The sequence below is a fragment of the Bombus pyrosoma genome, linkage group LG13, assembly GCF_014825855.1.
Source record: "Bombus pyrosoma isolate SC7728 linkage group LG13, ASM1482585v1, whole genome shotgun sequence".
NCBI lineage: Eukaryota > Metazoa > Arthropoda > Insecta > Hymenoptera > Apidae > Bombus > Bombus pyrosoma.
In genome coordinates this window covers 8,003,637-8,031,312 of record NC_057782.1, presented here as the reverse complement: position 1 = coordinate 8,031,312, position 27,676 = coordinate 8,003,637, and the positions used below count along the sequence as shown (strand labels likewise).

General features: G+C 49.2%; 1 protein-coding gene across 8 annotated transcripts in view; it reads right to left on the bottom strand.

Annotated features, from left to right (window-relative positions):
- Positions 1–26,359, bottom strand: part of LOC122574214 (broad-complex core protein-like) — a 34,572-nt gene extending 8,213 nt beyond the window's left edge. For 2 of the 8 annotated variants that reach the window (XM_043741539.1, XM_043741537.1), the window contains exons 1-6: positions 11,565–12,876; positions 9,977–10,370; positions 7,708–7,909; positions 7,075–7,266; positions 6,020–6,602; positions 5,565–5,612 (exon numbers count right to left, since the gene is read on the bottom strand). In XM_043741539.1, coding sequence (XP_043597474.1) covers positions 5,565–5,612; positions 6,020–6,602; positions 7,075–7,266; positions 7,708–7,893 — 1,009 coding nt within the window. In that variant the 5' untranslated portion in view covers positions 7,894–7,909; positions 9,977–10,370; positions 11,565–12,876. Of the gene's footprint in view, positions 1–5,564; positions 5,625–6,019; positions 6,603–7,074; positions 7,267–7,707; positions 7,910–9,976; positions 10,371–10,885; positions 11,062–11,564; positions 12,877–24,303 lie in introns of those variants that run through there. The other 6 variants (XM_043741534.1, XM_043741538.1, XM_043741533.1 and 3 more) reach the window with 6 other exon arrangements.
- Between the last annotated feature and the right edge of the window lie 1,317 nt (positions 26,360–27,676).

Genomic DNA, 27,676 nt, shown 5'->3' with positions numbered 1-27,676 from the left:
CGTATGCAAGGCGGACTCGCGGACGTCACGTAAGCAAGAGACAGACTTTCGCACACCATCGGAATCGACAACGTCGACAGATGGCAGCATGAATTCCGCGTTTCGCAAACAGGCCATTAACAAACGTTACGTAACCCGAAATTTCTTTCCTTGGCTACTATGTAGTTTGCCGATTCGATCGAATATGAAACGCCCTGCCTTGTTCCCCTTCCCGTTCTTCGGGCCACGTCGATCGCTTCCTACGAAGCGACGAAGCAAGGATTCTATTCGAAAAACGCGAACAACAAAAATCCTACGTGTAATCCTTCGAGCTGTGGGGAACAGCCGATGCGCGTTCCGACGAACCGTCGTTTTCATCATCGAAACATCAGAATACCAAAATACATACGTGCAAGCTAGATAAACTGTTTGCTCTACATTCTATTTATTATAACATTTTTACACGCTCCATCGATTAAATCCAAGCCAGTTAAATTTCGTATCACGCGATACTACTTTCGTACGATCGCGAAGATTCGCATACGACGAAGATGAAACGTAAAATCTGACGAAAGGGAACACTCGAGTACTTCGATATTTTTTGCGGTCATCGTATGCCTGATTTTGTTCGAATTCGTCGAAACGGCAGTTCGTTCGGGAACACGCGTTCGTTGCAACCGCAGCCTAAGTCGTACGCCGAGCATTTCGCGGGACCGAGCGGAGCTTGGACCATCGCTTTCGTGCGAAGAATTCGGTCGGCCATTAAAAAAGGCCGAAGGAAAAACGAGGCGAGGAAGAATACGTGGCGGAGCGCGGTATGTCCGGCACTGAGAACGTCCCGTGAAATAAATATTTGCTCGATGCGCTGCAACGCGCCCTCTGATACAAAGAGACAGAGAAAGAGGATAAAGTGCTCGACTCCAGAGCTCGGCACCCGCTATTTTTATGCGGCCGGGTTTTACAACAGGTTACCGCGGATGCAGGCGTTCGCGGAAAAGAGCAGAAAACGAGAGAAAATAAAGGAAGAAAAAAAAGGGGGGATGAGGAAGGCGGGGGTGAGAGAAAAGGGAGGGAGGTGGAGAAAAGGGAATCGTGACGGTGGCGGGACCGTGGCGGCAGTCCCGCTACCAACACCGCTACGTATCGGCTTTTTAAACAATTTTAGTGGCGAGCGGGAAACGGGCTAAGAATATCTAGGCCCGGGGAAAGAATTTCTCCTCTCTTTGCGATAATGACATCGAAACCGGCCGAGAAACGCGGGCATAGACGCGCGCGGAGAGAAAGGAGCAGAATGAATAGATTTAAAATTAGACCGCGATAAACGCATCTTTCTCCGAGTGTCGGTCGCTCTATGCAAAACTTCTCTCTCGGGCACACGCTTTAAATAAATGACAACGAAATATATTGTACGCGCGCGTATAAAATGTTATATACAAGAGATGCTCGCGCATCGTACAACGACCTGACTTTGGAAAAAAAAATAAACGCGTCGATCAGGTCGCGCAATTATTTTAATTTCAAATGTTACGGCGCGAAATTCATCGTTTCGGACAGTAAAAAAAAAAAAAAAAAAAAAAAAAAAAAAAAAAAAAAAAAAAAAAAAAAAAAAAAAAAAAAAAAAAAAAAAGAGAGAAGAAAGAGAAGAGACAGACACAGTGTGAAAGGTTAACGCGATCGATCGCATAATTTTCATTGTTTCGCACGATTTCCTCTCTCGCCGATCTATAAAATCGTGCATTCATAACGACAGTATCGATGTAGCAGAAATGACCGTATAACAGAAAGTTCGAGAGCAAAATTCGCTTGGGAATTTTTTTCCGACGGCCTCGACGAATCTGCCTAGAAACACGCGGACCGCCATATGCTCGCAGCCGGCTCTGCGCGGAATAAAAAGATCTTAACCGTGTGAGTACAGAAGAGAGGCGAAGGAACAAAGAAACTCGCGCTCTCGTCTAAGGCTGATCGCTCGACAAGTGGTCGTACGTTGTACTTTCTATCTGGCACGATTGTTTTTTACGTAACCAGCCATTACGAATTAAAGATGATTAAGGAACGGGCGCTGTGCGCGCTATTTACAAGACTAAAATTTCACTTTATCTGTGTGTCGAAATGATAACGCGTTTTCTAAATTGATCTACGAAACTTTTAGACCTTGATCTTTTCCCCCGATTAATTTGCACGATGTTGTTTTATACGTCGAAACTATTGCTATTATCGCCAGAACTATCAATATTATCGAAAATCTACTATCATAAAACACCGATCGATCGCCGAAACGAACAAGCGGAATAAAATACTCAATATAATCTAACGTGGAAACAAACAACTATAAAATCGAGTCAGGTGTGCCGTGTGTTCTTTCGTTTTAATTTTAACGCGAATTCGCACCGTTCGGTTGCCCGTCGTTTAACAAACGAAACGGAGTAGGTGGAAAGTTTCGCGGGACCGACGACCCTGCAACTATCTCTCGGCTGTTGGACGGCTGAAACCTTGCCAAAAATCACGTCGCTGCAGTTCGTTCGGTCGAACAAGAAAAAGAATTGTCCGTCGCGAGCGGGCATACGCGCGATAGATAGGAACCGACAAGCCTTAGCCGAGATAAAAACTGCGAAAAAACAAACAAGCATTCGTCTCGTACGCTGCAAGTGACCGATTAGAGAGGCGTGCTTTGCTAGAAATTTTTCAACGCAGAAATTTTCGCGGCCAAGAACGTTGCGCGCTATTGTTTTTAACGGCACGTCCAAACAACTCGTCTATTCTTGCGCCGAAACGACGTAACGTTCTCTGCTTATTCGCTGCGCTTTGTTGTCTCGCGACTGCAGCAAACCGAAATGTACAGAAGTGAAAAGAGTAAACAAAAAAAGAAAAAAAAAATAGAGAAGGAGAGGGAGATGACTTTCCGAAAAGAACGGACCGACGATCACGTCGAGAGAAAATACGCCGTGTTAGGCTCCGGGTCGAACAGCTTCGCGAACCAGCCACGTATAATTTAATGTGTCTAATGATTCGCACTGCGCCGCAAGAACGTGAGTGGCGTACCAAGGTCGTCGTATTTTTAGTTAGGCCAATGTTTAGTTGGCCACGTTGGTCGGAGATAGAGGGACCTTGAATTTTGCGGATAACATCTGTGGTCTTATCGACGGCCCCTGATAACTTTTTCAGTACTAACCTAGTATAAGCCAGTCGTTCAAATATTAATCGAGGAGGCGGGCGAAGCCGCACCTGAATTTACTTAACGACACTGTTAGAACGCACTTAAGACCTTCTCCTCTGACGATCGCGAAACCGAAGACGATGTATCCCCCATGATCGACGATATTTTTTTGTTATCGTTCGTTTTCTCGTTCAGATTGCGCGGTTCTCGAAACTTTGGGTATTTAAGAATTTACGATCGTGGTACCTCTGCGATCGTCGTTCGTTCGTCTCCATGGCGAAGAAAACAAAGAAGAAAAAAAAAAATAAGAAAAGACTACGACGTTTGTCTAATCTAACAGATAATGCATCTTGCTATGAAAACGAGAACGCTTCGTATTCCTTCGGCGAAGTCGAGTACGTTGAAACGTTTACCGTTATTAAGCGAGTTTACCGTTAACCCCCGCCCCAGCGAGCGCGTTCGCTCCACGACCCCCCAAATATGCATAGCGTACAAGCGTGACGTACAGTAAAAAGAGAGCAAATTGTCCGTCCCAGCGAGTGAGAAAAAATGGCCAATAAGTCGACAGATATACCGTAATGACGTTACCATATGGTACACGCACGTCGGAGTCAAATGTCTCTCGAATAATATAAAAGAGTGTGACAAAATTGGACGACCTATCACATCCTCTTTCGTAATTGGAAACGAACAAGCTGCAAAGTGTCTCGTGACGATGTGTTTCACGATTATAATTACGTACAATTACGGTGTAATTGCGAACTTTTCAAATTGGTAATACACGATAACGTCTGTAAAATATATAATGATAAAAGAAAAATATATTTTATAATTACGTTGCTCGATATATATATACATATATATGGTAATATGCGTATATGTTTACATGTGTAAAGAACATATAAATATATATATATATATGTATAATATTCGTAAATATAAAATTATAAGCAATGTCATAATGCTGTCGTATCGGCGATATCGCGGCAGCGGCGTGTTTTCCGTTAACAAACGTTAATGGGACGACAACACTGATACAAAACTTAACGATGATTTGGACAATACGAGCACGGCACGTATGCATATATATGTATATACATATATATGTATGTATGTATATATATATATATATATGTAGAATGAAAGATCAATCGTCGATAAAAGTGACATTTGACGCGATTCGCGAAACTCAAAGTATTAATAAATCGGTAATACTTTGGCAAATTTCTTCGAGGATTTATTAGGTGTACACAAAGAGAACAGTCTGTCGCTGCATCGTTACTCATTAACTTCTTCTGTACTTTCTTTTGCCTTCTTTCTTTCCTTTTTTTTTTTTTTTTTTTTTTTTTTTTTTTTTTTGTTTTAGATCTTTTTCTTTCATTTTCTACTCTTTTATCGTTTCTTTTTATGAAGAGGGGTCTTTTCGATCTTACTTTCTCTTTTCTTTTTCATTAAACATGGTAGAGATTGCGGCAGATACTTTGTACAGTGATGCCAAACAGTGATGGTTTCTTTCATCGCTTTGTGCCAATTAGAATGATCGTAGCGAATTCGACGAGTCGTAAGAACGAATGTATCTGCTGTTCTTTGCCTGTAGTCATCCGCGGAGAGCGTCTCCGCTCTATAAAACGTATCGGTCGCGTGTAATCGCGGCGTGTTTCGTTCTAACCTGGAGATACGGGGAGCAAACGAGGCGCGCGACTTAAACGGATTTGCTCCCGGTTTGATTTGATCGAATGGCCGCACGTTTGCCCATTCTTCTCTGAATTTTCAGTAAACGACGAGAGATGAAAGGCGAAGCACAGTTAAAAGAAAAATAAAAGAAGTAAAAACGGATGATAGGTGAGCAGATAAATCCCTTCTAACGTCGCGAATTCGTTGATAACCGCGGGAACGTTATGACATCATGAAATGCAAATGCGAGGTAAATGGTATCATTTAAGTAATGATGATATCAATGATTTTTGTAACGCATGCCAATTAGAAGAAGTTTTAATCGTCCAAGCAGACAGTAGTGCTCTTTCACCGCAACCAAATAAAAAAAAATATATATATATGTATGTATATATATAATATGTATAATCATTCTTATAATTCGTGATTTGTTAGTGTTTGATATAACTGCACAAGTCTTTTAGTTACTTTATATTAGAGCGAACCGCTACACCGCAGACAAATGCGGCCACGATGTATCGACTGTCGATAGAAAATAATGGAACAGCATAGAAATGCCCTGTGAAAAATCAACAGAAATCAAAGGTTCAAGTCAACCCCAAACAGGATCGTGCGTGACAGATTTCCAGAACGACCGATCTATGTATATATATATATATGTACACGGGGTGGGGGTTGTCCACTTCTCTGTCGAGTCCTCGATCGTTGATATTCTAATGATTTTTACTAGGGCAGAGCTAATAGTAAATATTCTTACCTTGCGAAGTTCCTGCCAAGTCCGGTGGTTGCAACCCGTGGCCCAATCCTGGAAATTTCACTATCGTCACACGTAGCAACGAACATTCTTTCGCACTATCGACCGAACAACGGCCTGTACGCAACATCGCAATTAACAGAGACTCGATGGAAAGAATCTTCTATAATCGTCTTCTAAAGCTACTTTACTTATCATGGGGGGAAAAATATGAAAGGAAGGATAAAGAAAGAATAGAAAAAAAAAGAAAGGATGTGAAACAACCATATCAGTGTCCAGTTGAGTTTCGAACGGAGAAACCAAAATAGTCAAAAATTACGGGAGGGAAAACTATAAAAGGCAATGCAAATGGGGTTAAAAGAAAATCGTGCTCGATGCGTGTGTGTGTGTGTGAGGGGTAGACGATGAAAATTGGTCAATGCGTACAGGCCCAGTAGAAACGCGAATGATGTACGTACCTGACAATGGTGTATGCTCCGTGGCTAGCGCCGCCATACTGAAATTAAAGCTTCCAGGCGTGGGGAAGATTTTCGTTTCGGACAAAAAATTCGGGGTGGACGTGTGTTCGGATTCGGCCTCGTGCTCGTTACTGCTGGCCGACGCGGGTGGCCGGTCCGACGCGGCAGCTCCAGAATCCGACGAGTCTTCGTTGTTGCCTCCGTTACCGCTGTTACCACCTGTCAGCTCCAACGGCTCGCACTTGATGTTGTCTTCCAGGGGGCTGTTCTCCTCGTGCACGCCGTTACCCTCGACCTTGCTCGACAGATGGTTGTTCTTCACCATCGAGAAATCCGTGGGAGTAGCGTCGTTGTTGTTGAGAGGCGGCGACGGCACCCTCGGCTTCTTCGCCGACTCATCGTGCGGATCCGGTGTTCGTCTCTCGTTCCTGCGTATCTGCGCTCGGCGTAGCAATTGCTGCACGGTCGTCGGTGTCGGGGTTACTGGTGTGGGCGGGGAACCACCCCGGGGGAAACTCTCTTCTGATTTTTCGTGAAAGGGAAGGTGGTTACCACCGGCAGCCAACGCGCGTACATGGGATAGCTGCAATTAAAAAGGAAAAGAGAAAAAAAAAACAGAAGTAACGAAAAGGAGCATCATGCTCGCCGGTAAAACGGTGGCGGGTTGTAAGGTTGAAAGAGAAAAGTGTAATCAAGGGGAGAGATCGTCGACGAAGAAAATACTCGATATATCGCACGACGGTACCGCGCATGCCCGCCAGAACACGATCACGATTGCTCGCTTTCTATTTGCAACGCAATCTGGTTATCTTTGTTTGCTTGACCTAGGACAATTATGGATTGGAATCAAGATGGATACACATTCTGCACCGAGATAAGGTGTTCTTTAGTTAAAAGTCACGTCTCTATCAGAGATAACATTCAAAGCATAATCAATTTGCGAGGTACCGAGGCTCGATATTACTCGGATATTACATATGGCCGATGGGTTGCTGTGTGTTCCACGAACGCTAGAGAAGAAAATAGCAAAGGAGAACGATCGGAGGAATGCTTACCTCGTCCCTGTCTGTTTGGTCGGCCTGTTGCGTAAGTCCCGATACCCTGAGGACTTCGGCAGTCTTCAAAAAACTGCTAAGGGAACGCTGATGCACGTTCACTTCCCCGTGATAGATGAACTCCACCAAAGCGTGCAAGTCGCTGAACGCTACGTCTTGAAGTACTATCACCGGGTGTTTACACGGTGTGCTCTGCAAAAGGGTAAGCAAGGAAGAAAAGAAGAGACATTTTCTTACAATAGTTATCGTTACGTCGCATAAGATGATTGATGCAACGTCGTTCATTACCTGGCAACCTACGGTCCACGTACCGTCATTCCGAATCTCAATCATCCTAAGGACCCACCATGAACCTTAACTTTTGAACTTTATTGTTAAAGCATGTTTAAAGTCAAACTGCTTGTCCTGAAGGATTTTCTAATCCTATAAGTCTTTGTTAAGGTTTACGGCTAGTTTTTAGATTTATTGAGGTTCGGAATGACACTACGTGGATCGTAGGCTGCCAGGTAATGAAGGACGTGGCACGAGCCATCTCATGCGAGGTAACAGTTACACATTGACGTTGCACTCGATACATCTCTGGTACGGTGACAATAACGCAACACAGGATGAGATAAGATGTCTATGTCTTACCTTGAGCAATTCTCTAAAATAGGGACTGCATGCGGAAAGTACGACGCGGTGCGCTTTGAGGCTTTTGCCATCGCAGGCCAATGTGACGTCCACAAAATCTTCATCGTCCCTTAAGTTTTCAAACGCCGACGTTATACTGCTTTGGTAATTGTTCCATCGCAGACAAAAGTGTTGCGTATCTACCATCGTTATATCTATTCACCTATAATCAGAAATAATGTACGATATTTAAACCAGCGAAAGCTTGACACTTATCTTATCGCTTAATAGAATACGCTTCGGCTGGCCGAGTCTCGACCAAGCAACATTTTATAACGCGAAATCTAAGGACATTGGTCCGATTCGAGATGCGCGCCAGCGTTACGAATATGTGCACCAACGTCGGCCAGGAAACGAAATTCGAAGGCTAAAGCTTTCTAGTTGTGCACGATAAATCGCGAGTCGATAAGTCTGCAGGTCGATAATTTTTGATAACCGCTATTTCGAAATAAAAAGCACTGTTGCACAAAATAAACAGGTATGTCGCGAGCGAGAATCGCGTCTGGATCGTAACATTTCTCTAAGGCGAATACGTACGATCCAAACAAAATAGAGACAGAGAGAGAGAGATAGGGAGAAAAGAGAGACTGTCGTCTATCCGTAAAAGGATGAGCGAAGATTACATAATATTTTGGTATCGACTGATTTAACGAGTGTGTTTACCATAGGTGTGGCATTAGAACAGATGTTAATTTCCTTACACTTCTCGGAGCCACGAAAACTTATATAACTGGCGAATTAATACGCAAATTCGTTTAATAGGGACGAGGTGGACCAGAGATGTCGTGCACGAACATATGTTATTAATTCGAATGGAATGAAAATACGGGAACGTAAACGTTCCCGTTGCCGCGCGTGAGCTGTAAAACGACACTTTGAAGTTTTGCGGTATTTTTACGTGGCACCGAGGAGAACGCGAACGACCAGAGAAAAAGAGAGAAAGAGAGAGAGAGAGAAAGAGAAAGAGTCTAGTGTACCTATATTCCGAAAAGTCAAAACGGTCTTTGCGGATCTCGCGTGCAAACGGGAACATGTATGTGTATCATCGACGCGTTTCGCTGGGCGAAACCGTGCGAAACGAGAAAAAATAAAATATCGTCCGTACGACGTCGAGAGTAGAAGAATAAGAATTAAAGAGTGCATGGCGTAAAAATAGAAGCGAAGGATTACACTACTTTTTATTTGCACCATACAAGAAAATTAGGTCGCCAAGCTGGAGTGAAGCCAGAACATACGATTAAATAATTCTCTTCGCCACTTATAAAAGCGCAAGCATTAAATGTATGCTGATAGTGTTATCTTAGCAAAATGATAAAAAAAAAAAAGATCTTAAAACAAATTTACAGTGCTCGTTGCCCGCGCCGTATGTGTGTGGTGTATCGCCATGACAAAAGCTTCGATATAGAAAGGAATTAATGATCGTCGATTGTTTTTTTTTTCTTCTGTATTCTATAACGCGTTATTACGATAAGAAGAAGTATGGATACCGTATACTATTTTACAACGTTTCCGTTGATAATCGTATCGCTGATTCGAAAGGTATTTTTGCGTTGGTCGACTCGCCACTTCGAAGAAATAGTAATTAAAGTACACACGGACGCGCACAATAGAAACCGTACACCGACAAACCGGTAAATAATATTATGCCGCAATATTTTGGATACGCTTCGAACAATTATCGCCGTTAAAGTAAAAAAAAAAAGAAGCGAATAAGTCCTTCTTCTTTTTCTTTTTTTTTCTTTTTTTTTTTTTTTTCTCGCAGATACACGTTTATCATAAAGCTCGGCGCGGCGGTGCGATTCGGAAACTGTTTTTAGACTTTTTAAGTTCGCTATCGCACACTGCTAAATTTATATGTGACGAATTCGAGATAAGTCTCGCAGTGAAAATCCTCGCAGCAATTTTGACGATAGAACCCGACTGGGATGCACGCCGATCTAGGCGAAAACACCGACAAAAGAAACTTATTTGCTGTATTACGATATACCAGACACGCGTATTTTCTTTCTGAAAAAAAGAAAGAAAGCAAAACACCATAACGTTTTTTAACGCTCCTTCGGGTTAAACCGAGTGCCACGATTATCGGGAATTATTCGCGAGAACGCGATCGATCGAGGATCGACGCGCACAAGCACATTTTTCGAAAACTGTCAAACTATTGCGGGTAGCAGAAGCGAAACCGTGGATCAGAGCGAGAAAAGGATAAGACCCGGTGCACGTTATACGATACCTTTTCCTCAGCGATCGCGGCTAAACGGCATTTACGCTTTTCGTATTTCTAAGGCACATTCACCACACATTATCCGGAAAGTAATCACAGTTCGAAGAAAGTAGATGCGTTATCGCGAAAGCACACCTATCACTCGTCATGCCGCGTAAGCTAATGACCGAAACAATGAGCCGAATTGAAACGCTCTGCGTTTTATCTGCACAACGCCACCTCGCAAAAAAGTGCGCACTTCACAAGTTCGCGAAAAAGTCCCCTACACACGGCCACTAGTGCTGCTTCGTCGTGGCGGAAAGTCATTCTCGACGGACGGGTCCGGAATCGACGCCGGTCCACGACGCGATAGCGTCGTCGTGTTCATTCCTCGCGCTCGATCTTCGACGAGCACGAGCAAAATCTGCGATTGGCAGAGAGATTATCGATCGATTAATTTAATCGGCGAGGACGCGTGCGAAACGTGATCGAGTTGACAAGACGGTCGCGCGTCAAATGATCGAGGAAGGCGTAATTTAGCCGGCGGGTAAGAATGCCGGAAGGAACGAAAGAGGCGGATAATAGGAAGAAAAAGAGGAAGGAAGAAAGGAAGAGAGGAAGGAAGGAAGGAAGGAAGGAAGGAAGGAAGGAAGAAAAGATGGAAATGAAAAGACAGAAAGAAAGACGAGAAAGAGGAGGAGAGCGAAGGAGGGCGCGGGGGAGGAGCGGTGTGCGGTTTCGCGCGTGCCACGACGCGTACACCGGACAAAAGAGGGAGAAAAAAATGTCAAAGGAGAGATAGATAGTGCGTTAGCCTTCTCTCGTTCTCTGCTTTCAACGGGCAGAGAATGGCGATTCGTCGATGTTGGCCGAGAAAATCGGCAAGGATCACATGTCGCGCACCGTCACAGAGCAAAAGCAACGAACGAAGGAACGAACGTGTGCGTTCAAACGGAGAAAGAGAGACACGTAGAATAGAAGAACCGCGAGTTGTTGGAAAAGCGGAAACGTCACGATCTTCGGGAGGAGCACGTTGGAGCGCACAGCAGTCCACCGGTGGCCTCTTTCTCCGTCACATACCGTGCGAACTAACCCCCGAAACGTCACGTCACGACTGTGCAGCTGTGTGCCTTCGTCGACGCGGGCGTACGTCGCGGCGCGGCAGCGAGGCCGCACGAAAACGTACGAAAAGCCGGCGATCGCCGGTACGACGAGCGAGAACGACCGACAAGAGGGAGAAAGAGGTATCGTCTGACGAAGAAAGACGTCCAGAGAGACACACATACACACGTATCAGCGTGGGGAGGCACGCACAGACAGGCACACGAACGGATGGACAGACGGACAGATGGACAGTGACACACAGGCAGAGAGCGACAAGAAGAAGCGGGAGGAAAAAAGAGAGCGGGAGGACGAGCTGAGAAAAGATAGGACGGAGGCGTCGGGCAGATTTCGTCGGGAATCGCGAAGTACGCGAGAAGAACGCGTCTCGAATTTTTGCCACCGATCACGCTCTTTTTGCCATACCTATGAATGGCGAATGAGTTTTCTACCGATGTACAAAGTAGAAGAGATCGTGCACGCGTATTCGCGTCCGAGGAAAGGTGACGAGGTTTACCTTGCGGCACTTGTCGTGTTAGACACGTCGCTCACGTGCGTTCCGTTCCTCCTGCCCCTCTTTGCTCGCGATTCAGAAGCGCATCCTTCGAGCGCAGGCTGCGCCGCTTTTTCACGCGCTCCGCTCCGCGCTTCCTCGCAGGCTGCCGCGTCGAAAAAGGAGCCTCGAAGCCTAGCGACACACGTGTCCGTCTCTTGGATACGATCGCGAGATCCGCTGCGTGTTATCTCGAAATCGGTGAGCGGAGAGAATCGGCCGTGAAAGTCGGCAACGATGACAACAGTGGCGACGACGATGATGATAGTTGCGATCGCGCGCGGCAGCGACAATAGCGGTATAGCGCGCGTTGCCTAAAAAGCAACCACTCTTTTCTCTTTTTCTCCTGGTGTCTCACTCGGTCGCGCCGCGCCACACACACGCGTTCGCGTTCGATCTGTGCGAAGACGAGAGGAGAGAAGAGGGTTGTGCCGCGAGAGGATAGGCCTTCAGGCAGCGAGACACGAGGGGAGAAGTCTGGAGCTCTGCTCGGCGATACAACGCCCAAGCAGTGGCACACTACGCGCGCGGGTCGACGTCGTCGCGGAAAGAAAGAAATATAGAGACAGAAAAGGAGAGAAAGAAATAATATTGGGAGCAACGAGAAGAGAGAAAGGGACGAAGAACGAGGGGGAGGGGTGGTGTATCGCGTCTTTTAATCCATCATCGTTTTCTCTGTCCGGTTGGCTCGTGTGCCGTAAATCGTTCCCGCGAAATACGAAAACACCGGCAACGCGGCTGTCAGAGGCGGCGATCTCGCGGCAACGCGCGGGAATTTCGAACCGGCTCTCGCACGCACGACCCACCTAGCCACGTGTTTCTCTGTTCGGGATGCAGGCAGCCACCGTGACGCAAATTGCCGCGCGCTTCACTCCGGAATGCGAAGCCTCTCTCGCCGCTACGTTCCACCGAGACACCACCACCACCTCCTCCACCACCACCACCACCACCAGCCAGCATCAACCACCACTACTACTACCACCGGAGCCCGAGCGTGTAACCCGCGCGCGTGGATTCGCGGATGATCGCGGATGATCGCGGAGACACACCAACCGTTGACACGTCGTGGAACAAAGTCACTGTCACGGCGGCGCAACACGTTCAGCGAGCGCGTTTCGAAGAGGGAGGTGGAGCTCTCGTGCGGGTACGAGGGTGGAGTGACGGAGACAAAAAGATAACGACAGAGAGAGGAGGGAAAAAGAAGTAAGGTGTGCGTAACGTAACGTAACGCAAGGTAACGTGTCGCGTCGTGCCGTGTCGTGTCGTGTCGTGTCACGACGACACCACGAGCCGAGAAGCACCGAGAGTACGGCTGCAGCTCCCGAGTCTGGTTAGAACTAGCGCAGGGGGGAGGGGGGAATGTCGCCCGCCGACCGCCGTTATTCTTTATCGGAGCATGAGACATCTGTCGTAATAAGTGCGGACTAAAAAATAGTGCGTACGCAGAGAGAGAGAAAGAGAGGGAAAGAGAAGAGAGTAACGGAGAAAAGAGCCCGGTGCCTCGATGGTGGGGAGAGCTTTATGCCTGTGGTCGCATCGGCCGTGCCTCCTCTTTCACCCCGCTGTACCCTTGCCCAGCCCACCTCTTTTCTCTTCTCTTCTTCTCTCCTCTCCTCTCCGACTCGCTCGCTCCTTCGCAACCCCCCTCACTCCATTTTTCTCTCTTCGTCGCACTCACGACCCCCTCCTCCCCCCCTGGTTTCTCTTCCACGGGCTCACCCCACTTTACCCGTTAGCCCACGAGACGAAAATGCGCAAAGCTAACGACTTCCAATTAAAAGCGCTGGAGCTGGAATTTTAAAGGCGCCACCACTGCCTACTTGGGTTCGCGCGCTTCGGCTACACCGGATTATCGTGGATAGACCGCCGCGCCGCCACGCCGCCGCCCCGACTATCCGCTTCCGACTTCCCCGATACCATCGTCCTAATCGTCATCGCCGCGGTTGCAGTTTCCTGGCCGCTTATCGAGATTTCCTCGAAATACGCGCCCGATCATCCTATGAAATTCCCGAAAGATTCGATATCCTCTCTGCTCGTCGCGACTCGCGTTATTGCCCTTGTTACCTCGCTCGCCGATCGCTCCACAAAGATCGAACGAAAACGCCTATCGAGTTTCCCCGTAATCGTTCACCGATACGTATGATACTTTAACGAGGGACAACGCTTACTCTCCGTCGACTAGATAGTCTAGCCATCCATCTATTCGGCAGCCGGCCTGTCTCGCGATCCCTCCTGCCATCCTGCTCCTGCTAAGCTCGCGCCCGCAGCTACTACCCCCTCCGCCGGCACCGTAGGCGACCCCACTCGATTCGCCCCTCAAAAAATCATTACGCCCTTCCGCGGGCTGCGCATGAACGCGGTTTTAATTCGCTACTAGAAAAGTAAAATGTAAACGCCGTTGGATGAGAGGGACGAGGAGGAGGGGGTGGGCCGAATGGGAGTTGGTGCGGGCTTAGGAAGGACGAGGGGACGAGAGAGCGAGGAAACGGGCGAAAAGGGCGGAGGGGCCGACGAGAGGAAGACAGAGAGAAAAAGAGGAGGGTAAAAGCTGAAGGAAAAAGCGAACTACGGAGCGAGATAGTATGAGAAAGGTATAGCGGAGCGAGAGAGAGGAGAGCGAAGTTTCGCGGACGTAGTCGAGGACGAGGCGAACGAGGACGAGGAACGCGACGACTGTGAGAGCGCGACGTAGGACAGATCCTTTTTCCACTGCCGCGGCGGAAAGAGGAGGATCGGAAGAGAGAGGACGACGGAGAGATAGAGAGGGAGCCGGGAGAGAGGAGGATACGCTCCCCTACTTCTCTAGGGGTTCCATTGTAATATTTATTGATTGGATTCCTAGGAGCCAAAGCTGAGGGCTGTGGCACCTATACTTCGACTAGATTGCCTAGAAATGTTTCCGTACGCTCGGCGAGAAAGCCCGTTTTCCCGATTCTCTGCGTTTTCTTCGCTCGAGTCAGCCGGTTCGGAGAAACGTTCCACTGACCTTGGTCGAATAATTCACGGCAAATAGCCGTGAGCGGGATGCGGCTCCATCGGTTACCGAATAAATTCCATCCGTGAAAAGGACGCGCTCTCGATTGTTAATTTCCACCTCTGGCAAACAAAAAATCGAAAAAAAAAAAAGAAAAAAAAACAAACACGTGGGGAAAAAATCGCGCGCACGTAGACGTTAATCCTTTTATACCGAAATTGATTCAGTGGCAAAATCTATCTAAATAAAACGCGTTTATCCTATCGCGTTAAATCGTGTTTGAAAAAAAAAAAAATCGACTGGCCAAACAAAATGAATCGTGGCCCGCGGTCTATTTTCCCGAATGAAGTAGCTCCGCCGAAAGAACAGCACGTTTCTCGCCGGATGTTTCATTTTTTCTTAAAGGCCGATCGCACGGACCAACGGAAACCGGGCCAAACGCCAAATAACGAGCGAACGATCCAGGGAAAAAGGCCCGGTAAACCACGTCGACGTTATTCTCATTCAACGATGCGCCATTGAAGCAAACGAGTACATCGCCTTTTTCATCCCCTCCACGATCTATCGGTGAACGATACGTCGAACGTTGTTTCCTGCGGAACACAGGAGTCCGTGAGTCAGTTGGCCTTGAACGCGTATATTCAGGATACCGCGCGTCGTTCTTCCATCGCGTACACGACGGCTACACGCTTTCGCGTTAGTAAAATCGAGGCTACGCCTGAAAAATTAATGAACTTCGCGCGAGAGAAAACATAAGGAAACGCCGATAAATAACGGTGGCGCGTGCTGCGAGATCGTTTGCGCGCTAACGAACGCGTGATGTGTTCAGTCGTTTGCCGTGAAGAGAAGCGTCGCCGCGTTAAACGCTGAATCGCAGTAAACGTCGGCCGTGGATAATGCATAATAACGAGGAACGTAAACCGGCGCGCTCGCGCGCTCCATCGCTCGGTCGGACGAGCGAGGTCGGGTGCTGTAGTTTGCTCGGCCGAAACGTAGGGAAAATGCAGATGTTTCGACCGGTCCTTCGTGGTCACGTACACACAGTTTCGCAGCTCCACCTGCGTTAGATTCGATCGCGTGATACACGATCCTCTCTTTGTCTCGCGAACGAAAGCCTTTACGGTGTGTGCAACCTTGCAGGTGCGCGCGAATTTCGAGGACGGTTTCCGAAGAAGAAGAAAAAAAAAGATCTCCTTTCCCACGTTCGGAATCGATAGAATTCTGGCATTATTTATGCCGACCCCGATTCGCGTTACGTATCTTTAAATATGCAGGGGTCAATATTTTTAGCAAGATTCGCCCGTTTCAGCAGCGCAGATCCGATAATTGGGTCGAAATCAGAGGATGGCTCGATTCCGATCGAGAACGGCGAACCGATGCGTGTGTCACCTGGTGATGTGTGCCGTTGTTCCGAGTTCAAGGCTACCCATCGCGGAACACTGGACCAAGACATTCCTACCCTGTAACCGCCCCTACCGTCCCACCTTTCTTTCCCTCCATACCAGTTCACTCACACGCATTACCAACTCCCCACCAGCGTACGTCACGCGTCTGCTTCTCCATCGACTACCCCTCTCTGACCCCACACCCTCGCCGTTTAAGTAACGAGGTCTACGAAATCATGATGCTCGGTCGTCTTGCCCCTGCGAGATATTGTTCCATGAAAAAAACATTCGCCGATCGGCCGAAGAAAATATATATTTCATACAAGAGGACTATTTTAGACTTTGGAAAGAACCGCCGGATAATCGAATCCTTTGTACTTGATAGAGCTACGCGGTTCAACGTTTACGACCAACGTTGCTCAGAATTTTTCCCCGATATCCATCCCCGCCGATAGCAACAGAGAGCACGTCGAGAGACGGCTCTCCGCGTTCTGCCTTTTAAACGGGTCGCTTTGTCGCGGCGATTCAGCCGGTCGCCAGCGAAGATCTCGATGTTCCGCGATTAACCCTGCACCGTTAGACCAATTAACGAAGGGCAAAGACACGAAAAAAAAAAAAAGAAAAAGAAGCCAGCAAAGAAGAAAAAAGAAAAAAACAGGAAAGAGAAAGTCATTTGTTCGTGCTCGTGGTGCCTGGTACACGAGGAAGCCTCAAAAGCGCCCTTTTCGGCAGGTTTGAACCCCGGTGTGCTCATTAACCCGGCGCACCTGCCAGTTAACGCGCTTGCCAACAACCGGCGCATGAATTCGTCCCAATAGACAGAAACTGCAGCGATAAAGAATATCATCCTCTTTAGGCACGACCGTACATGCGTCCTAAATGCACTCTACACACGCGAGGCTTTCGTGGGGGGTGAGGTAGGTAGCAGGGCAAGAATATGCGGGGTCTAGCCTTTTTCTCTCTTCCTCCCTCTCTATCTTTCTCTTGTTCCCTTTCTCTGTGTGGGACTGCATCGTACGTACCCTCTCCACCTTTTTCCTTTCTCTCTTCTCCTCCCCTTCCACCCACCCTGACCCCCCGGTTCCCTCCTTTCCATCACCTCCCTCGTTCCTCATCCCTCGTCTCTCGCTAGTGTATTTCGTTCGAACCGGTACCCTTTCCCTCCCTCCTACTGCATTCGCAAACATTTGGTGGCCGTTGACCTCGAACGGGCTAATCCGCCGGCAGCCAAACAACCAATTATTTCTTTTCATCGGTATAGTCGTGCTGGCCGATACACCGTGAAACGTGGGAATGTGTTAGGAGCCGACGATGCCATCGCCGCGTCAGGTGAGAATTGCTCGATCAATTTCCTGCGATTCTACCTACCTCGGATTCGTTTATAGACAGACACGTTCGAAAAGCGACAAGTATTTAAAAGATTAACGACAGACCCTGCTTACTCGACAACGCACATACGGATTAGTTACGTATACGTATACCGTTGATAGTTTATTTCGCAACGTCATTGCATCCCGGCACGGATGTTCAATGGCGCGGTATCTATAGCTTCGTACGAGGTGTTAAGAGCGATTAGCAAAAAAAAAGTAGCAACGAAGAGTCGAGAAGAATCGAGGAGAATCGAGGAGAAACGTGGAGAATCACGGAGAATGGAGGAGCGCCACGCGCCAGAAAGGGAGGCACATTTCCCTGTCTGCCTAGTAATAGACGCGCGCTACTTGCACCGCGGCCTAGTGCGTGTCTATTCCGATACTGTCCTCTTCCACTGCAACTACGGTTAACTATTGCTGCACTCGCGCTACTGCAGTCGGCGCCGATAGCTGCGTCATTACTTCCACTGTTCGTACGGCGCATCTCTAAAACCGCGTACTCTAACGATTCCAATTTAACTCGAGAGTACTTATTTAAAACTGCATTATCTCCAAGAGATGATTCCTATTCGTACTACTTCGATAGATCCTCCAGTGCATTGTTTGCATTCTGGAAAACTCGGCTTAAAATGGTTTTCGCTAAAAATACCGTGGGCTTCGCGGGTCACGTCGAAACGAAATCCGTCCATTCTTTTTCGAATCAAGGCTAACTAGTCGAGCGATACAAAATTTGCGCTCAAGACGTGTTACTTTTCCCAGGTTGTCCCCGGCTCCGATTTGCCGACCCACTTTTCCACCGTGCGATTAATTGAGACACGATGATCCAACGAATATTTCTGTCAGCGCTTAAAAATACTGAAAATAGGTCACCGCCTGTATTTTTAATTATACCGCAGACGACTACGTAGACGATGTATCCATCAGTATCCGTGATCCTTTTTGATTCTCGGTTCGATCGAACCCGCGACGAGAGAACAACGAGTCCCATTCGATTTAAGGGATCGCAAAAACGCGAGATCGGTTTCCATGGAATCCCGGAAGCGTGTCAGCTTCTCTCGAACGGATCGGGGAAGAATGGTCGGAGGGAACGGGGTTTCGGGCCGAAAGCAGTTCTTGCACCTTAGCCGGGACCGTTATTCTTCGAGGCGTCGGCCATTGAAGCACTCCGGAGAGAAAGGGCCAGGAGACGCGAACTTTTTCTTCGGGTCGTTCTGTAAATGGCGCGCGTTGAACTGCCAAGCAACGACTCGCTGACAAAACGCGGCGAATAGGCCAACCGACGAGGCAAACCGCGCGACCGTGACATTTTTTTCATCGAGGCGGTTGTGGGTGCGCGCAAGTGCACACATGTGCGTGTGGCACAGGACGAAACAAAGAAGCAACGAAAGAACCGCATACGACCGTTCGCATAAATACCCGGTGGTGACTCTCTCTCTCTCTCTCTTTCGTTCGCTATACCCTCGTCGATATAACTTTGAACGGTCGCGTGAGACATACGATTCGTCACGATCAGCTGTGGCCACACGAATTTTAAGGTATCGCGGACCCAGCGAAACCATTGTTTCCCTCTAACTTGCCGGCTGTCAGTTACAATACGCGATGGATACTGTTATACCGTAATGATATGCGCGCAGCGCTAATTAATCGGGATTCCATGCGACATCCGGCCGCCTTTACGCGGAAAGAATTTCTACCGGTGAAACGTAGAACCGACGCGTCAACCTTGACGCGTGTGTCTTTGATTTTTGCCAAACTTTTCCGTCTGACTGGCAGCGGCGTCGATGTTTTTTTGTCGACAGGCGCCCCGAAAAAATCGCCGCTTAAAAACCGACACGCTGCAACGACACGGTTTCGATACTGAAAGTCGATGGACTCGATGGTTCGGTGTTTTGAAATTCAAATTTTTTTCCATACTTGAGTCGGCTACACGGTGGACGCGCGTCCGCGAAGAATCGACGCGTTCTTTTTCCTTTCCTAATCGCTCGTTTCGACGAGTATAAAGTTCATTCTCGTCGGTTGCCAGATCAACGCGTACATTCAAATGCATGTATATTCGCGAACGTCTCGCCAGTGCTTCTCATAATGGGCAGTGTTTCTCTGTAATGTACGCGCTAGGAGACTGGACGGAGGCTCCGTGATGAATTTCAATGAGCAGCCACGCGAAATGCATAGTTGCCTAGCAGCAGAATCTGGCCGCGATAAGATACAACGCAGACACTCTTCCCCGCCCGATCGCTTTTTAGAATCGTATAATCGAATAATCGTGTATTTTTAATCGGGTCGTAAAAAAAGGAAAAAAAACTTCTCTCCGTAGATAAAGAAATGCAATCGACAGATCGGTGAATTAAAAGAAACGAAAATTATAAACTACAAACCGTTGTGTATTTGAATAATCGTGTACAATTCCCGGACGAGGATCGTAAATCGCGAGGCAAAGGCCGCCGTTAAATCCTCGCCGAGGTTATTCTAGCATCCGGTTCGCCTAAATAACGTATTCAAGCCGGAGTCTAATTTCACAGATAACACACAGCCGTCGTGTAATCTAGTTACTAGGCGTCTAATCTAATCGGTCGATTCGGATTATGTGCATGCATACCTGCGCGTAGACAGTGTGCGTGCGAGTACTGTCGAGGCGAAAAATTTCGATCGGTTCCTTGCTTCGATCATGACTTGTTTTTATCCTTCGGAACGAACGTAGCAGAGTGTGCGTCGTTCGCTAAATCTAATTAGATGCTCCTTTTTATTCAAAAAAAAAGAAAAAAAAAGAAAAAAAAAGGAAAAAAGGAAAAGAAAACGCCTTCTAACCTAGACGATCTCGTACTTGCGAGAGCGTCGCGTCTTTGACGACTTGCGACATTGTCATCATCCACGATTACCCCGCCATACGAGAAGGAGATTCCTCGTCTTCTCCTCCCTTCTCTGACGGCAGCAATTAAACGTTTATTTTCGCGAGCTACGAAAGCCGGCCTTTATCTCGTCGCGTATTGTTTCGTCCCGATTATCACGGCGGGAAATCTCAACGCGTAATAATCGCTATCTCTGCTCCGTAATTCGTCCTCGATAGAATATAAATCGACGCGGAACGCGACCGTGTTTCCTCGGCTTCCCGTTTCGTAATACATATCGCGGCCAACCCTGTACACGCCGCTTACTCTCTCGGTAAACTGGGTGAACTATAGACGACGACGACGATCGATTGCGGATCGCCTAACCGCGTATCGATGTACAGAGACGAATCGGAGTCGGGGCAGGACGACGAAACGGAACGAAACGCACGGCGAATTGTTGCGGTGAAACGAGGATGTAGGTAAGCGCGACGATGCTGTCTTTGGTCGAGATATAGTTTCGCGCTGGAACTCGACCAGAGAGAAAACGGGAGAGCCGGAGAAGAGAAAGGGAGGAATAACGGGTGCGAGGAACGAGCGGTACCCTCCGCCGTTCAAGGAGAATAAACCGTTATCGGAGGATATACCCTTTTCCAGGTGCAGGTGCCCGCCAAGAAAATCAAGAACGCGTTATCGCCACGGTGGATCGCGAGCAACCTCGACGCCATTATAATTTTATCCGGAACTAATTCACGTTTCGAGCGTATACACACACTGCCGCTCGATGCCTGTCGAAAGTGGAAAAGTTGGGTAGAAACTAAAGGTATTCTCGTGCAGTAGCACGAGAAAGAACGAAGAGCAACAGATACCTCAGTGGATGAAGTCGATCGAGTACCGGTTTTGCTCCGGGGGCAAGCGAGACGAGCGACGTTACTCTGCCGTGAAGCGAAAACCAGGCCAATTGCAAATTGCGGGTGTAAGCAGCGATATCGCGTAACGTTTAGCAACGACAGATTACTTGTCCCGATGCGTTATTGTTTCACGAGCGGCCGAAAGGGGTTAGAGGGACGAGAAAGTGTAGATTATTCGAGCGAGCAAAAGTGTGTCGTTAGATCGGTGAGAATAAACTCGTCGAAGCGGGAAACAGCGTTTCGAAATGGCGCGAAGTGGTACACGCTAAACGAAGCATTTTGCCGACTCATCGAACGTCTCGTTTCGAACTAGCGGCGGCGGGTTGCTTAAAAATGGCATCGAGTGCACGGTCGTTTGTTGGATTGGTGAAAAAAATCCGATGCTCGTTTGCAGGACGAACTCGTTGAAAAGGCGGTTCTGCCGATCGAACGACGAGCGTGCCACCGTGGTTCCTTCTCTCGTATTTTGCGTCGCATGAGTTTTGCACGCATTTATACGCGCCCGCGCGTGTCTATATACGTGCATGTGTGGCTGCGACAAAGAGTGCGTAAGCTGGCGAGTGCGTGCGAGCACGGCTATGTACGCAGCCAGGAGAGAGCACCTGGGCATCTATGCGTCATTGTGGACGATAAAAAAAGCCGTAAGGCTGGCATAACGCAAGGAGAACGTCGACAAAACAGCGACGCGAGAGACTAGTAAAGCTGGTTTGTCTTTTCCCTCTTTTCTATGGCCGCTCCAAGTACGCCACAATAGCGATCGTCGACGCGTTCTCTTTCGACTGTTTTTGGTTCGCTCGGTCGTCCACCGATCTCTTTCGGAAAGAAGACATTCTATCGAAAGTATTTTAGGAGCTTAACCGCGAGAAACGCGATTCTTCGATGACATATCTCTGTATCTGTATCGCGAAAATAATTTTCAAGGCGAGGAGGAGGTAGGCCCGAAATGCGAAAGAAAGGAAACTAAAGAGAGACGGTAAACGACAGTTTGAACGTTCGTGTAGCATCGTTGAAGTCTGTGGAGATCTAAAAGAACGGAATACGAAAAAAGGACGGGTATCCTTCTAGCGAGGACAAATTCGATGAGCTCGTAGGCGAGCGCCGAGAAACCTTCAAGGCTCCTGGATCATGGTTCCAAACTCACGTTCAAGGATCAGCTTTGTACAGAGGAATTTTTATTGGCTTCGTCTGACGCGCGCATAATATACGCGTGCAAGTGACTCGGTGAATTTTTTTTCAGAAGCCGCGTTCAGCGCGGTTCACCGCCGAGGGAGCGAAAGAGAGAGCAAACGAGATACGCTTTTTTATTTTTTACCACGTTTTGCCTCCCCTCGCCTCGTTCACTCTCTCCTTTCCTCTGGTCGCTCCATCCCTCTCCCGGTTTCTCTCCACTCTCGTCACCCTCGCGTTTCCTTCTTCTTTCCCCGCTGCTCGTTCGGTATCGCGAGATCTATTTATACCTAGTCGGTCGGTGTTTTCAACTTGCAGCGGCATCGTGTAACAAACGCGCGTCGCTCGTAAAAATAGGGGATCTGCACGATACGTTGCACGTACAAGAGTGAAGAGGAGATGGGAAAGAGAGAGAGAGAGAGAGAGACAGACAGAGACAGAGACAGACAGACAGATAGACAGAGAGAAAGAGAGAGAGAGAGAGACAGACGAAGACGGACGAAAGAGAAAGAGAGAGGAGGAGCGGGAAAGAGCGAGAGAATTCGTGAAGCGTCCGGAGAGTCGTGCGTAGGGTCGAAACGACATCGTGAGAGCGCACCTCCATCGAGGTTCCTCTCTTTCGACGTTACAGAGAAATCGAGGAGAGGCGGAAAAGAGGAGGACGAGCTGTGGCAGCATCAGCAACGACAGCAAAAGGAGGAGGATCGAGATCCGCGACGTCGATTCGATGGTCGAGTAAAAGGGAACCACGTAACGTGGCGGCGTGCGATCGTAGAGACTCGCGTGGCTCCCCAGATCGACGTGACCTTGCGGATCAACGCTGGATTTCCTAGTACGATGATTTTCGTTCGTTTTTTTTTCCTAATACATCGCGACGAGAAGCAAGAGGAAGCCCGATAGCGTGCAACGTAAAAGCGAATGATCGCCGCGATCGCGCACGACCAACTCCGCTTTAATTGAATCTGGCCAACGGGTTGGCGATTGCTTTCCGCTCGCGCGCACACGGTAAAGAGAGAGACGGAGAGCATCGTATTACGAGACGTGGAATTTTTCGTGAATGAACATCGGAGAAAAAGAGAGGAAGGAAAACGAGCGAGCAGAGCGGAAAAGAGACGACGAGGTGTGGCGGAGCGCGAGATGGAAAGAGAGGATAAGAGAACGAGAGGGAGAGCGGTCGGTACGCAGGAGCGACTAGGAAAACTGGGCAAAAAACACGGAGAAAACGAGAGTGAACGAGGAGCAGGGTCGAGCTTAACGTACGTACACACGGTACTCGTAACACGCGGGCCGGAGCGGCGTGCGCGACAAAAGGATCGAGGCGCTCGCAGACGGATTACGTCATTTCCCAGGCAACCTCTAACGTCTGGCATTATATTCGTCTAGCGATCGTCTAGCCGCACGGCAATCCCTCCGTGCACGGACAAACACGTTACTAACTAGCGCCGCTACGCGCGCCTACCTTTCACGGTCGCGCTGCTCTTTACACGCGCTATTCTACGCTATACATGCCGTAGTAGGTACGTATATGTACGTACTCTAGCGCGACGAGTTAACTAGCTGCGCGTAGACACGCGAAACGTGTCCGTGAACACCGACGAAATCGTGCTTACGATACCTTCTCCACTTGGGTGCCTGATACGTGTTTGCGTGCGTTTCGCATACACGCAGCAGACACGTTCGAATAAATGTGCACACGTAGCCGCGGGAAACGTAGGCACATGCAACGATGGCGCGCACACTACGCGACGAACAGACACGCGATAGTAAGGTTTCGATGGTGTGCGTGTACGCGTGCATACTACGCGCGCGAACGCGAACGCGAACGCGAACGCGAGTCGCGACACACACGCACTTCTATCCATTTCTCTCGCTCTCACGGACACACGATCTGTCGTTTCCTCTGTGCCACACGCATACACGCATTCTCTCTCGTTCTTTCTCTCACACAGCCGGTCGGTTTGCCTTTGTCACGCACACGCTCTCTCGCTCGAACGTACTATCTATCGGACGCGTCTCTCGCTTTAGAAGCCGACAGGCGGCCGAAGGCCACCACTCTCAGCTGTGGACGTACCTTGATCGTTGAGCGCGAAGTAAAGTGTGGGGCTCCTTTGCCCGGTGTCCTTGTCGTCGATGCTAAACCCACCGTTTGACTGTCGGATGCGACGATCGCGACGAGCTAGCCTTCTTTTGCCGTCCTCCGCTGTCCGTCCTCTCTGTGTCGATTTCTGTGTGCCTGTCTCCTCTCTCGCCGTCTCCCGAGACGATCCACAGACCGGGAAGTCTGAATTCCGCACGAGATTCCCTAAGCCACGCAATCGTCGTTCGTGGTCTCGTGCGTTCCGGAGGATCTCGGGGACACTGGTAGGTCCATCCTCGTGAAAACGACGCACGACCAACGTACCACGACAACTGATCTCGTCGTCGTCGTGCAACACGCGCCTTCAAATTCTCCTCGTATGTCGTCGACAACGTGATTACGTTGAACAACGCGCGAATCCACACGAATCGTGTCTTCCACGACAACAGCTAACGCGAACACAATCGAAAAAAGGTGTCGTTGCTTTTTCTCGGTCAACCGTCACATCGGTCTTCCGTTTCTCCTTAGCTGGAAAACCACGCCGTTTGTTCCTGCCTGCGCGATGCAACAAAAATACAGACACACTTATTACTACTTTTCGCTGGCTTCCTCTTTTCGATCGTATCTCACTTATCCGTTCTGTCTGCTCGCATCAAGACGTTCGTCGATAGAGTGGATCTTGCACGTAGTCGAAGCAGTACGATTGATCCAGATATATCGATACACGCGGATGTCACTCGCGGCTCCGAAGGACGAACGGGTCGAAGAAGACACGTCCGTGAAGCAGCAAATCGTCGTAGCAATAGTCGTAGCAATCGTGTACGTAGCGTAACACCCGTGGTCGCGTATCACGAAGAAGGATGATCCGTTGCCGAGGATTTTCCCTTCTCTCCCTTGTTCAGTGTTCGCGACGTGCGACGTGTGCAACTGTGAATCACCGTAAATAGGTATCGGCGACGATTCTCATCGACGCTCAAGACGTCCGACTATTCACTGCTGTTCCTTTTCTTCGATTGTTCTTTCTTCTTCCGCGTTGTGTTGTCGTCGTGGACGGAGATAACGCGCGAACAGAAAAGGAAAGGAAAAAAAAAAGAGACGATCGACGTTTACGCACTCCCGTGTGTGATCTTCGAAACGACGATAACGTTGCGGCCACGAAACGCGCAAAATGTATGAATGATCGGGCGGACGAAGATCGACGAGATTTCGAGGAAAAAGATCTAGAACGATGTATCGACGAACGTAGGATCTCTCTCGTTGACCAGTAAGGAAGGATCCCGCGGTAAAGTATCCGGTATTATCTTGCGGGACGACACCATCGAGCGAAGGACCAGCTCCCTGCCGCTTCTTTGGGACACACCGGGGGACTACCTAGTCGTAGAGTGATTGGGAACGCGACTGGCCAAAGCACTTGATTCGCGCGCGGTTCGGTTTGCCCGTTGCTGCGCCTCTCCCGTGCAGTTTTTTCGGCGGTCTCGTGGTATGCGTGCATGCGCGTGCATGTATGTGTGCGCCCGCGCGCTCCTGTGTGTGTCCCTCGGACTTTTTCTCTCTTTCTCCTTCCTTCTCGTTCTTCCTGTCCCTCTCTCACTCTCCTCGGTGTTACACACGAGCGTGTTTCTTTCTCTGCACGCGCGCGTACCGGCTTAGCTCGCGCGCTCGTATTCTCTCGTCCATACGTCTGAATTTCCGTAGGTGTGCACGGTTCCTCTCTCTACACGCTGGCCGCGTGTCCGTGTGCGCGTTTACGCGCGTCCTCTCTCCGCGTGTATCTACACACGCCGTCGATGATGAGATCGTGTGTGCAAGCGTGGCGCGGACGGTTACACGTAAGTAAGTAGTTGCGTGGCTGCGTGCATGCGAGCGTGCGTTGGTGCGTGCGTGGTGCGTGGTTCGACGTTGTCGTCGTCGTCGTCGTCGTCGCGTGGTGTCGTCGTCTTCGTCGTCGTGGTTGCCGTCGTTGTGTGGTGTCGTCGTCTCTCTACACGTTGGCTCGGATCCGCTCTCGTCGGTGCTGCGTGCGTGCGCGCCCTGGGTAGGCGAGGGTATAGTTACCGAAATGTTAACCTCGTGGAACCACTTTTTATTGAGTGTCGCAAAATTCATAGGAACCTCGCGAAACGAGGAGAGGGGCAGTGGCCCCCGTTCTCTCTCTTTCTCTCGGTCCGTCCCTTTCTTTCTCTCGATTTTCTCTACGTTGGCGGGGTTAACGCGTGAGAGGGGCGGCAACCCCCACCTATGCTCGCGCTCCTGCCCCGCGTCACCCCTCCGACTACACTCGACTACCCTCCTCCTCCACAGCCACCTCTTCCTCCTCCTCCTCCTCCTCCTGCTCTTCCTCCTCCGCCGCCGCCGCCGCCGCCACCACCTTCTCCTCCTCCTCCTGTGCCTCTTCCTCCTGCTCCGAGCAGCCTGGTCCTCGCCAATTCTTTGGCCCCACCACTTCCTCGCTAGTGGTCCCCCAACCCTCGCTTTTGTCCCTCTCTCTCTCTCTCTCTCTCTCTCTCTCTCTCTCTCTCTCTCTCTCTCTCTCCCTCTTGCCCTCCTCGCAACTCCTCTTTCATGCAACTCTTCGTTCGTTCGTTCCCCTCGCCCGTCTCTCGAGTCTCGACCGTTCGCCTGCCCTCCCGTTCTGCCTCTTCGTCTCTGCGTTTCTCTCTTCGTCACCCCACACCCCGAACCTCGACCCCTGGCCCGCGTCTCTCTATCCGTGTCCGTTTCTCCGTCTTTTTCTCCCGACTGCTTTTCGCGCGCTTTTCCCGTTCTACTCGCCACTGCCTGCACCCTTCCTAACCCTCTCTCTGTTTCGTTTCTTCCTCATCCTCCCTTTCCCCTTCCTCCCCCTACTATTCTCTGCACACCCTTCTTGCTGCTTCCTTCTCTCTCGCATCGATCATCCGTCTCTCTTCGTCCTTACCGCTCGCGCCGCGCGATCTCGCTCTCTCTTAAGCTCCGTCTATCCTTTTCCCTCTCTCACTCGCACCCCTCCTTTCCCCTCGTCCTCTACTTCGAACCCTATCGCGGCATTTAGCCGTACATAGCCGAATTTACGTACGGATTGCTGGACATCAAATAGTCCTGCCGATTTTTCCGCCGAGCTGTACGATCCACGGCTCCACGCAGTTACTCGTCCAGTCGACGTCTCTTTACGGACCGATCCTGGCCACCAGTTTCCTCCCATCTCTCTACTTCCGTCGATGAACGTAAATCCATCGTCCCAGTCATCCAAGGATATCCCCGATCGAGAGTCTTTTTGTCGTCCGTGATTTCTATTGACGCGCGTCGCTTTAGCGCCTCGTCGAATCGGCAGACGCGGTCGTTTTTACAAATGCATTCTCCAATCGCGTTAACTCTGTGTTTTGTAACC